General features: G+C 37.2%; 1 protein-coding gene across 2 annotated transcripts in view; it reads left to right on the forward strand.

Annotated features, from left to right (window-relative positions):
• The window catches only part of LOC105383102, a 76060-nt gene that overhangs the window by 58383 nt on the left and 3920 nt on the right, over window positions 1-13757 (forward strand). The window contains exons 2-5 of one of the 2 annotated variants that reach the window (XM_048633636.1): window positions 6182-6754; window positions 10825-10960; window positions 11404-11537; window positions 13534-13735. In XM_048633636.1, the coding sequence (XP_048489593.1) occupies window positions 6584-6754; window positions 10825-10960; window positions 11404-11537; window positions 13534-13735 (643 nt within the window). In that variant the 5' untranslated portion in view covers window positions 6182-6583. The remainder of the gene's footprint in view (window positions 1-6181; window positions 6755-10824; window positions 10961-11403; window positions 11538-13533; window positions 13736-13757) is intronic. The other variant, XM_038119867.2, reaches the window with a different exon arrangement.

The following is a 13757-nucleotide window of genomic DNA, read 5'->3' on the forward strand; positions in this document are numbered from 1 at the left end:
GCAAAATGAAGCCTATATTTTGTGTAATACCTACTTATTTGTACATTTTGGGGGCGGTCTGTGTCTCTGCCTACCTGTCTGAAATCGTGTAGTTTGGAAACATGCAGATTCGCCGATGAAAATAAGGTTTTGTTGTAACAGAAGGGACTTCATTAAGAGTCTCATTCCAAGGTTTCAGTAAAAATTGTTTTGGGTGGAATATTATTCATTCAATCATCTCATTTTTTAAGGTTTTAACTAGTCAACAGCCAGATATATGATTCTGCATAGGGAAAAGGCCTCGCAGCTATCGGTTGGTTACCATCATAGAATGACAAGTAGGTACAGTGTATAGTGCCACAAACTTATCTGTTCCGGTGAGAGCGAACTAAATTGGTCCATACCTCATTACTTACTGTACTAATGAATTTCATATTGACATAGATTATATGGACCAATTTAGTTCGCTCTCACCGGAACAGATAAATTTGTGGCACTATAGTACTAGTACTCGCCATTCTATGGTTACCATAGACAAAAAAACTATGGTTGTTACTTCAGTTCTTGCAGGAAGTACCTAATTAAAAGCTGTATTGGTTCCTAGAATAAAATTTTACGTTGAAGTCGGTGCAGCTAATGACCTCTAGAGCTTAATATAATTTTACATCTTGGGTTCATTATAATAAATTAGACACGTGTTACGCCTACACTCTGGAGCAGTGTAGGTGCTAACTTCAAACAAGTGACTTTCCACGTGAAAAGGATTCATGGCGGGTGCTTGTTTGCGAGATACTAATTTAATGTTTTGTATTTTGTAATATATATTTCATCGCTTTTCTTAATAAGTATAAGACAAGTACTTACCTATTAATAGTTTAAAAGTGTTTTTAAAGTTTAATAATAGTACTCATAATAACTATTATTATAAAAGATATTTCAGGTTTACAAACACTCTTATATGTATTTACCTAGTACATTTATTAATGACGTAAAACCTAATATTACTTGCTGCCAGTTCTGTGCTAGCTCGTCGTAAATGTTTACTTACGTCTACATGTCATAAATTATACTATGGCTATAATATTTGTACCTCAACATATTCCCGATCGCGGCCTTCGATAAAACGTCTTTGGCAGGCTTCGAATCAGCGCGAACATTACAGTGTGTAAGGGTGAGGCCCCATTGGTGCGTTGCGCTGCGTTGTGTCATAGTACTCGCATTGCCCCAAATAAACGGACATATTTTTTACACTGTTTAAATCATATTATAATTATTTCCTTCAAACAACATTTTATGCTCTTGATTTTTTATGTTGGTATAATACACTCGCAAGCAATCAAATAGTTCTAAACTCATTATTCTATGGTTCTAGTGACAATAGCACCAAATTACTTCTAAATGGAAAAGGCTAGCTCAATGACGCCATCTGTAATATTGAAGTAGTTTTTACATTTAACAGCGCTTCAGAATATTACCAACTTGCAATACTGTGCTCAAATTTTAAATAGAGTGGTTCAAAAAATTAGGGCTAGTTACTTGGTGTCAGCATTTAGTAAGTAGAACTATTTCATTGCGCATGAGTGTATCATAGCTTAAAAAACAGAAAAAGAAATATTCCATTAGCTTTCAGCATACATTAATTTTTCGAGACCTCGACTCGCTCATTAGACTTCAGCAGTACCGTGCAAGTGAGATGCAGCCTCAACCGTGTTGGCCCCGGATTGACCGGTGAAATGTAGCAGAAAATGGAATCCCCGCCCGCCTGTGTTCCCGGGAAAAGTCGAACGCAAATTATTTAAAAGTAAATAGGTAGTAGGTGCGGAGCGAAGCGGGGAAATGCCGGGGAATTAAAAATAAAAGTTGGGAACGTCGATTTCTGTTTTCTACTGGTAGGTTGTCGGTAGCATAGGACAACGCGGACTCGGTTGTACCTTTTTCATTCTTTCATACTCAATCGTAGATAGGATGGTGTTTTGGTTTATTGTAAATCCTAACTAATATTATAGTGTCTGTCTGTTACTCTTTCACGCCAAAACTACGGAACGGATTTGAATGAAATTTGGTATAAGTACAGATAGTATAGACCCTGAGAAAGAACATAGGCTACTTTTTATCCCAGAATTCCCACGGGAAAACTTTTTAAGGCGAAGCGAAGCTCGCGGGAACAGCTAGTTTGTTATAAATAATAATAAATTATCTACCTATATATGCTTTTTAACAGTTATAATTCTTTTTGATTGGATCTCACATAAAAAGTGGCGCTTCTAGCGGTTACTATCATGAAAATTTTGACGTAGATGACAAACGAAAACGTAAACTATTTTCGATTTCATAAATTGCAAAACCCGTACTAGGAGCTCTGTCTTAAAATCAAGCCAGCATGAATGGCCACGATAGTACGTATAATTACAATTAAGTACCCTCTTAAGAATCTCGTTAAATTATGTATCTTTCGGGAAAATTATGTTCACAAGATTTAATTATTAATGTTATACTTAGGTAGCTACAATGAGAAGTAACATAAATATGTGATAGGACCAACCTAGGTACTTACTTAAAATAAAATTTTGCATATCATGAAAAGAGAACCGTATATTACGTAAAAGATAATAAAATAGAAACCATCGATATCAACTTAACAAGATCAGCTGGTAAGTACTTACAAAAACTCATGTACTACAATCGTGAACTAGGTAATTAAAAATAGTTAAGAAACAAAGAATATAAAATTAATAGTTAATAGAAAGAACACATGTGAAAATGTACCCAAGTCAGCAGCAACTAAATCTTCTCATGTCCGCCACTGTACGTTATACAATTTTGTACCTTGTCAAAATATGAATGAATCGGTGGTGTGTGAGTTTGACGAGGTACAAAAGTGTATAGCTACTTATGAAGTCGACTTTACCAACAAAAGTGAATTAAAAACGCCGGACCAAGTTCTTTGTTCTTGTTCCTGAGCCAATAAATTAATTAGCATAAACGCAATAAGGTTTCTGTGAACGAGATTAAAAAAATTATACGCTTTTTATCAAAGTCTTTTCATGTAGAGACGGCGAAAATCTTGACTAAATGCTTATTTACCTAAATGCAGGAGATTTTTAAATTACTATCTTTGCGCTAAAGTTCGTATTACCTGGACTTTCTATGGGAAATCCGGGATAAAAACTGTCTTATGGTCCCAAGCTGCACCGCGATGAGATTCCTTTCATACACCCATTTGTAGGTTAAAATAATGTACTTTAAATTATTACCTAATTAAACCCAAAGTACATAAGCCCCAGAAGTAGCGATGTAAGAGTCAGCTCTTCAAAAAAATATCATATCAGGTCAAAAAGAATTACTTAGGCAAATCCGAGCGTCATTTTCTTCGAAAAGTTGATTCGGGGCTCCACTAAGCTTTGTAAGAATTTAAAAGGAAAATCTCGAGTGTGGATTCAGTCTTAATTAATTCCCACAGAAATTCAAGAGAATTATGATTTGTTAAACCAATGACGGTCTGTTTGTAAGGGGAACTCGGTATTCCTCTTATAAGGCATGCAATTTTTATATTATTATCACGAGTACCTACCTACTATGTTGCTATCGCTAACAAATTGGTACTCGTTACCAATAGTCAAACTGAAACTGGTTTCATAAATGAAAACTTCATGTTAATCAATAGTTTAAGAATTTCACATACATAGTTAGCTCAGTGATTAAAGGCAACATATTTTATTTTATCGTTAAATCGATTGAACGATAAAACATCATCATGATTAAATGTGATTGAAGGTGTATTAATTTTAACTGAAGCGATACCCAGGGAATACAGCTGAGAGAATACACGTTATATTTATTTACTTATAATTTACTATATCGAGTAGAGGACGCGTTCACATTGCCGACTACCAAGAAATTGGTTCAACAGGGAATATACTGCGAAGAATACAATGGAAGATCATCTGATATACCTACGTAGTACCCAGTAGTTATTACTTTATTGTCGTAAAAACAGATAAAAACACGCTTTCGATCATATATATAGGTAACTAGAACATAATACAATAGGCAGCCTTATCGGTAAAAGCTATTTCTTCTTCGCTACCTTAGCTTAAAGTAGAGGCTATGAAATTAATTCGTGAAAATATTATACATACTAAACATGATACAAAATGAAAATGAAATTAATACGTTCTTATGTTTTCCTAATAAATGAGTGTAAGAACGTAAGTTATATATTATATCGCAACAGTTTGATTTATTATGTAACGGGTACCCAATCGCGACGCGACGGGTACAAAGGCGAAATGTTGAGCAAGATTATTCCATATTCTATCCCTGTAAATTGGAAATGAAAAATATAAGATATTTATGAATTACCCCTCTTGGGATATTCTGACTTTTACCAATTTTAGATTCTCGCGTCAGGGTCTTGTGTAATATTAGAAACCTAGTTGTTTCTGAAAATTTTGTTTTTTCTAAGTTTCGGAGCGCTACTTTAACCACTCTATTTCGTTTTATGAAGCGTGCCGATTGAGTGACAATAGGGAATATATATTATATGCAAGTGATTCAAATAAAAGTCAAATATTATTTTTAATAAAGTTCGTTATTTCAGAATTCTGTAGCCATCAATATTTTTGATTATAATTTATTTTTGAGCGAGTAAATAATTGTTGAAAAGTACAAAATACTTCGGTAACCTCAAATCTCTGAAACGCGACGGATTTTCTTAGAGCGGATGTGACGATATGTCAATCTCATAATAATCTATGCCCATAGAACTGAGCGTCGGCGCGACTGGCGAGACTCATTATTCTGAGCCGTGAAACGTCGACGATGACGTCACACCTTTTCACACATAGTTTTGGGCGTTTACAGTGGACGTATCGGTTATAAATTTTTACATACATATTCCCTATTCACGTTCGTTCGTTAGTCGATTTACGAGTAGAGACCCCCCTGGCAACAGTTGAATCTTCTAAATATGATAATCACGTAGTAAGCAATGATGAGATGCCATTGACTCTTGGAATTGCGATAGGACGACGGTGTAAGGGGCTAAAAGAAATCGCGGAAAGCTTTCCGAATTACATTTCTTATGTAATGGTAAGGCATTGGTCTCGCCACATCCATACGAAATGTGAAATGATGTTTGTGTTTAATTCTGTCTCCCATTAAACAGTTCCTACGGTGATAAATTTCATCTTCACTATGTTTTTATGTGAGAAAAACCATTCTTTAGCCAGAGGGTTGTTTGTAGATGAGACTACTAATTACCAATAATTGTTATTAAAACAAAAATAAGATACGATACCTACTAAGAAAAGATTTCCAAGGAATACTGTTATTTACTGAGTAATATACCAACAATAATACGTTTGGGATCGCTGAAGGTACACTTTCATTTTGCGACTTGGTAGATGGGTAGATTTTCTGCGTAATCTCGCTCAAGGAGGGTTACTCTTTACTGACGAAAAACAAACGAACGAGAGCTGTCGTACAATCATCACGTTAATACAACGAGATAGAGTCGTGGCTCGCACAGCTGCGCTCTGAAACTTAGTTTTTTGTCATATAGAGTGACCCCCTGGTCTTAGATGTAATCAAATAACCTGTTATTGCGTATAAAGTCGCGTGACATCGGGTCGAACCTTATTTAGCTGCCCCAATGGGTATCTTATCCACGGATCATTGCCTTAAAATTAAACTGTACCTTTTGTTATCCAGTGAACACGCTCTTATCGTTTTTATTTACGTGGATTTTTGTACAAAATATTTTATTAATTAATCTTTGTTAATTAAAAAAGCTCTGTTTTCATGCACGATCGATTCTTTTATTCCTCTCCCATGACTCATATTCCCATATTCTAGCCAACTCAGCGTCTGCAAAGCTTTAATAAAGCAGGCACACAAGTTTATGACATTTCAGCTTTAAATTCCTCAATCATAATAGGTACAAACTTATAAATTGTGCTTATATCTCACACATGGCCATCCGAAATCAAGCTATGCAGAGCATGTAATAGGGTATCGGACAGCTGATATATTCACAGATACAAAGATAGATACTCGTACATAATATTAACACCCAAGACCCAAGCACAAATATCTGAATCTTCCAACAAAAATCTGCCCGGGGATCGAACCCGGGACCTTCAGGTAGTCACTAACCACTACACCATTCGTCACTAACATCCACCATCCCATACCATTCCAGGTGTGACCAGTCTGCGTGACGTGCGGCTCCTAGTGGACCCTCCAGTGGTGATCCGCGGGGGCACGGCGGCGCTGATCTGTGAGCGAGACATGCAGGGCTCCCCGCTCTACTCTGTGAAGTGGTACCGAGGGAACCATGAGTTCTACCGGTACACGCCGAATGAGCTGCCGAACACCAGGGTGTTTGGATTGCCGGGGATTTACGTTGATGTGAGTAGCAGTATTTTTTGTGGCTTTTCCGAATGGTGCTAAAGTCGAATTTCTAACTCTACGTAGTCTTATGGTGAAGGAAAACAACGTGAGGAAACCTGCACGTCTAACATCTTGATTCTAGATTTCTATCCAAGTGTATTGTGCTCATTAAAAACGGCAATACGGTTCGACATATGACGTTAGTGTAATAATGTATTGCAAAAAGCGGGTGGACCCCTCAGTGGTAATCTGTGAGCGAGACATGCAGGGCTCCCCGCTCTACTCTGTGAAGTGGTACCGAGGGAACCATGAGTTCTACCGGTACACGCCGAATGAGCTGCCGAATACCAGGGTGTTTGGATTGCCGGGGATTTACGTTGATGTGAGTAGCAGTATGTTTAGTGGTTTTTCCGATTTGTGCACCTAAAGTCGTTTTTCTTGAGGTCAGCGTTCACCTATTAGTATAGTATGTATCGCACCTAACTGATTGACATAAATCTATGAAGTGGATGCACTTGTGTGAATTTCTATTCAAATATACTGAAATACTGAATGCCATGCGTCCGATGCATCCGTTGCGTACGATGCGAGGACGTTCATTCGTTTCGAGAAACATTTTGGGCAGCGCCTATATTTGGTTAGGCAATAATGTTATCCTTTTTGCAAACATGAATACACGTGGCAGCGGACCCGGCTTAATGCTTAGACTAAGACGCGTTATTTCATAAGTAGATAGACCTACTGCAATATAGGTCAGAAGCGAGAAAGGCAACAAAATTTTATAAATTTACTGATGATTAGGTCAAAACTAAAAAAACTATTACTTCTTCATAAATAGTCATAATTATCTTCAGACCATTCTGTAGTGGTTGATTTTACTGGATGATTACTATGACACTGGTGTGATTGGAATTCCTTGAAATCAAACACAATAGAAAAGCTCTTGTATTTCGCGCGATATCGTTACTACGGGACGCAAAAGGTTAATGACTGCTAAATTATTTAACATTGGCAAAACGGAGGTAGGTATCATAATAAGTAAGTAAGTACATAAAGTAACTCATACACGAATCGACATTCTTGAAAACATCTTTAATCGACATAAAGTTAGTAACTAACAAAGAAGGTTCAATGTACTTGCTCTCTGATATTACTTATTTACCTTGATGAGCTCGACGTAGCGTGGTGGGTACTTAGGAAATTATCCCCCTTATTCATAGAAAAGTTACAAGACGTTTTAACTAATATACTGTTTTGTCCCTCTCTGTCAAAGAACAAATTGTTCTTCGTCGGAGAGGGACAAAACAGTTTATTAGTTAAAACGTTTTGTAACTTCTCTATGAATAAGGGGGTATGTGTTCAAAGTTTTATACGAAGGGATTAATTCGTATCATGGTTGGTGAGAAATCTTTCATCTTTAATACCTACTTATAAGCTTACCGCACGAGCTACAAGCATCACTTTTTAAAAACGGTGCTTACGGGTCTAGTTATTGTTAACTTTTTAAGCAGTGGAAATTGACGCGAATTTGTTCTTTGGTAGTGCCGCTAAGTGGCAACTATCTCAGGCCATATAAAATACGGTGCTCTCACCACTAGTCGAAACACGCACTCCGAATAGTTACGGCCATCTTCAGAAAAATAATCAAACATTCCTATTATAATATTAAAACAACTTTACTACGTAACATTCAAAACCCACAAGTAAATTGAAAAAAATAAGTCTGAACCGTAGAGAAGTTTGTAAAAATGCGACTGTCCTTTGTCTTGTCCGGATATTAATGTTTTCTTGTCACCCTTTCTCCCTTTGTCTCGCTCGCACAACCTATTTTCTATATATCCCTCTCAGCCGTTCATGTACAACCTCTTATCTATCTTTCCGAAGCGAAAATTACTAGGTTTTGTTGGAGTTTTGCAAGAAATAAAAAAGTTATCTTATCTGTTTGAAATAAAAAGAAAACGAGAAGATTTATCGCTGTGTTCGCTATTATTACGAATGAAAATGAATGATTTTTTTATTACGCGTCTTAACGGCGAAAATATTTAAGGACCCATTCACCATTGGAATATAAATCAAAGTTGCCAATATATTTCCGCTACCACACAAAGGGTTAACATCGAGTAACACATAATTACTTCATATTTATAAATAATATTTAACAAATTCTGAAAAACCAATAAAGAGTTTTGTATCATTAGGTACTTTTGAAAAAAGCATATTTTATTAGAATTTTATGTGAATAAATTCACAGAAAAAAATACGGGAATGTTAATAAAAGAGTTATTATTCTGTTATAAAAGTAAAAATGATATGAAACCATAACAATATGAACACACCTTCTGTATTTCAACTTTGAATTTGCAATTCGAGCACTTTCTAATATCGTCGAGAGTTGAGATGAGACACACGGAGTTACAAAGGTACAACGTACTCGCTACATGGACACATTTAGAACCGTGTCGAACCGACAGGAAACATAATGGCATCAATTACAGCAGCGCGCTGAGTGAAGTTAGCAGTTTTGGAATCGACAGCTCACTTTGAAACAGTTCCAACTGGTAAACTATTCAGCAGAAGGAAGGAATTGCGAAGGTAAGTGTCCTTTCGGCCTTGGCTATATTAGACTTGGTAATAAATGACCAATGTAAAACTTACATAGTTGCAATAAATATATTACTATTACTATAAATAGCCAGTAATTGGCAGAGAACGAAGATAACATAATTCTTAAAATCTGTACCTAAGTTAGAGTAGCAATGGGAAGCAGCCTAAAGTTTGTGATTACCTTTGGATCTATGTATATACCTACTATGCATTATTAAATTTACTCTTAATCTTTAAACCCATATTTGGTTACATACCTTAATAAATAAATATAGTATCTATTACTTCTGAAGTTGAATTACCTTTCTAGCGGAAATCAGCCTCATGAATATCCCCTTACTCCTGCATAATTTATAGACAAGCGATAAATTCTCTTTCGCCTAACATGTACATAAGATGGAATTTTACCGCGCAGTGCACTGATAAATTTCACCCTGTATACGATGTAGAAGGTGAAAGAGGAATCTAATCTCCGATAAATTAACGTCTTGTTAAGATATTGTGGGGAATAGAGGACTCAGAATTCAAATTTATTACATGTAGATATAATATATTGTGATAGAATCCATTAGATTGAATCTTTTATACAGGTCTAAAATAAAGTTGGCAGGGTAACTTGAGTAGGTATATGAGCTTTTTATTAATGATTTTATATATTAAGATAATGTTCAAGAAAATATAAAAGAAATAGTTTCACCCATAAAACATTCAGCAGTCAAATAAATCTTAGGAAAAGTCATTTCTACGAAACCACAATTACGCAAAATAAGATATGTGTTCTTCCATTTCATAATAAAGATAACATTACTGGGTCGTAAGTCGTAAGTTTGTGTTTTTGTAAGTAGGTAGGTATAATATTTTCCCGAAAATAATCCCTAAAACTGTAGTCAGAGGTGACGAGTAGTCGAGTCACCCGCATAAAAATACGAAACTCTTTATAATAAAACCTCTTTAAGTTACGAGCCTTGAATATAATAGCTCAGAATAAGAATCCAGAGAGTTCTTTTTGTAAACAAAAGATATATGAGGTTCTTTTTTGTCAGCTGCCAGCACTAAAATATTTTCTCGTACCTACGAGTAATTTTTGTTACCCTCTTTATGTGAGCTGAATAACAAGCAAGCTCTCGTGTTAGTTTACTAACACACAGTTTCAGAAGGATAGTTTGTAGCTACAATCGCTTACTTATTGAAGACTACGGACTATCAACTAACTATAACATTATTCGTTTTTAAAACTACTGGTTTTGGTTTGTATTCCTAAATTAAGCAAGGTCAAACTATTTTTGTAACCCCGGGAGTTACTGGTTAATATGCTAGGAATAGTAAATAAATTTATGTAGTTAATTAATATAATTTCATGTATAAATCACGGTAATTCTACACCGTTTGAATTTAGTGCTTGGTGTAGAGTTATGGTATGTGGACTTGTAGTGATTAAGAGCTTGAAACCCTAGTTTTCAAGAGTTGTTCAGAATAACGAGCTAAGTGACACCATTTCGGCTTACTATAGTGGTAAAAAATACACACGTTAATGATCACAGCATAAATTTATTACGGAAAAGAAAAACCAAACCAACGTTAAAAACCCCCGCCGTTCAACAATAAAAGTTCATAACCTTTGAAAAGCTAAGTCGATTTTGATAACGTATAATAATATGGCTAAGAGCACTCGCAGTAACATTACCTACTCGTACCTATGACCCAAAACAAACAAATCGAAAAACGGCGGTCCACACACAAACAGAACCAGACACGTTTTTGTGGGGGGTTAAAAAGAAAAAATGCCATCGCTTATGATCAGGCATTCCGTCCATCCATCATGTTATTTTTTTTGTCTCTGAATTCCAGATGAACAACTCCAACGGCAAGCAGGTGATGCTGCGGCGGCTGGAGCTGGGCCTGGCCGGCAACTTCAGCTGCGAGGTCACGGCCGAGGCGCCGCCCTTCTCCACGCAGATCGCCACACGGATCATCGATATTGTCGGTTAGTTAGTTTACCATCAGGCTGTTATTGTTAACTGCTGCAGGCTTATTCTATACTAACGAAAAACGAACGAACGAGAGAAACTTAGTCTTTCGTTATAGTGACCCCCCTGGACTCTAACTGAAATACTCATCACTAAGCCACCACTAAGGTAGTCAGTCATAACAGGGTTATTATAATTTTGTTTGTTTGTGTGTACAGACTGTAAGTTTTTTTTGTATTTAAGGATGCTTACTGACTGTGGTAAAAAATAAAGGTTTTTATCTACCTGTATCTATCGTGACGCTCTTCCTCGAGTGTAACCCTGTTCGTCATAAAAAAGTTACTGAACGTTTTAGTTATTGAATTATGCTAAAACATTCAATAACTTTTTTATGAAAAACATTGTTCTCCATATTTCAAAACGAAACCTAACCTAAAAACCACTTTTCCCCTCTTTCCAGCTCCGCCCACCAAGGACCAGATCCTCAAGGCGAACAAGGACAGGTACCAGCCGGGCGAGGCGCTGCGGGCGAACTGCACGTCGGCGCCGTCGCGACCTGCTGTCAACCTCACCATCTACATCAACGATGAGCCGGTGAGGGTTGGCACTTCATACAGTCAGCTGCAGTAGCTATACACTTTTGTAAATTGACAATCTGAATCCGTCTGTCAATTAATTTCATGGAAACATTGACGGTTCGTCAGTTTAACAAAAGTAAGCAGCTGACCGCACATCGAATACCAACACGATGGGTCAATCGAAACACGATGGGAAATGGTTTAAAAAGTTAAAAATCAAAAGAGGCTTAACCAATATTATCACGAAGCATCGCCAAACTCGAATGCCTGTGACCGATCGATGTGGAAAGCCTGTTCAGTCACAAGAGAAAATATAGCTCTCAAAACCCACAGCCGCAGTAACAATCATGTGTCAAGCTGCAGTGGCCAGTGATGATTTATTGCATATGCTGTACCATAGAATAACAAGTACAGTAGTACTAGTACTTGTTATTCTATAGTTGTACATAGGATGATACAGAAAATTAGTATCAAACATGAACCATGCAAGGGCACAGCAAATGAAATTATGTTTGTAACACTGCTTTGCCCCTTTGTAAAATTTCGAAATCCACGGGTGGGACCCATTTTTAGTTGAGGTACTTACGTCATAATAATTTAGTAAGGTCGCACGCCTCGGCTAGACACGCCGAGAAAGCGATCCAAAGCTCGGTGTGTCTGTCTGTATGCCTTTGCCCTTATTGATGACTTTTTAACTGACAGTAGTAATTAACTAAATAAATAATTATATAATACATGGTACTATGTAGATCAGAAGCAACTTCGACAAGGAGGCTGCAAGGCGTATCCAACTGGGTTGAGCTGCATTCGGGAAACTTCGTCACATATTCTCCTCGGCCATTCCTCAGAGCCTGAAGACAAAAGTCTTCAACCAGTGCGTCCTGCCAGTGATGACGTATGGTGCAGAGACGTGGACACTGACGGTAGGACTGGTCCACCGATTTAAAGTCGCTCAGCGTGCTATGGAGAGAGCTATGCTTGGGGTTTCTCTGATGGATCGTATCAGAAATGAGGTTATCCGTCAGAGGACTAAGGTTACCGACATAGCTGTCAAAATATGCCAGCTGAAGTGGCAATGGGCTGGTCATATCTGCCGAAGAACCGATAACCGTTGGGGTAGACGAGTTCTCGAGTGGAGACAAACGCAGCGTGGGACGCCCTCCTGCCCGCTGGACTGACGACCTTAGGCGGGTGGCGGGTAGTGGTTGGATGAGGAAGGCCGAGGACCGAGTGCTGTGGCGCTCCTTGGGAGAGGCCTATGTCATGCAGTGGATGATTATTGGCTGATGATGACTATGTAGATAGACACTGAGCCTGATGTTGTAAGAAACATATTATGCTGTTTATATTCATATAAAAATTTCGTTTTTGTATTTAGTTGCTAGCCTATGGAATTCCTGAATCTTTCAAGATCATACAACAACGCTTCCGTTTTGTGGTGTGTGTTATTTTTATTGATTTACGTTTTAAAAACCACAATATAATAAATTCAAATAATATCTGCACTTTAATCATTAAGCTGATGCTGAAATTATGAAATAAATTTTCACTTTATAGCTGTTTGTAACTAATTTCATTAGTACTAGTAGTAATTTAGTTACCGCATGTTAGCTACAATCACAGTTCCGTGAAAATATAATAATATCATTGGCTTCGTATTATAATTCGCAGAATTAATATTGTTCGTAAACCTAAATAATATTATTTATTCACTATACTTCCATAATTAAAATTCACTTTTTGTTACGTATACTTATTTGAAAAATATTGTTTTCATGTTCAGCGTTTAATCTAATATAAATATATAACTCCCTACCTTTTTATCCACCTTCTTTTATACAAGCAATAATCCTGACCATCATGCATGCAATCTGTAACTCCTAACATAATGGAACAACCTTTGAACGAGAACTTTGAGAAAACAAATTTTCATGAATTATTACTATGACCCTCAACCATAACAGTGGAGTGTAATAAGTGCCAACCCTAACCGATACCTTCATATCTTCCAGCACCGCTCATCCGAGACCGCCCTCCACCCATCCGAGGTTGGCCTCTACTGGAGCAGCGTGAAGGTAGAGCTGAACGTCACCCCAGAGCTCTTCGTGGGTGGTCGCCTGCGGCTGTCGTGCGTGGCGGCCATCTTTAATGTGTACCGGAGTACGGCTACTCTGGACTTCTTCACGCCTGAGACCGATCCACGGCCGGAGAGAAGTTAGTATTGCTGGTGAAATGA

The sequence above is a fragment of the Plutella xylostella genome, chromosome 6 (assembly GCF_932276165.1).
Source record: "Plutella xylostella chromosome 6, ilPluXylo3.1, whole genome shotgun sequence".
Classification (NCBI taxonomy): domain Eukaryota; kingdom Metazoa; phylum Arthropoda; class Insecta; order Lepidoptera; family Plutellidae; genus Plutella; species Plutella xylostella.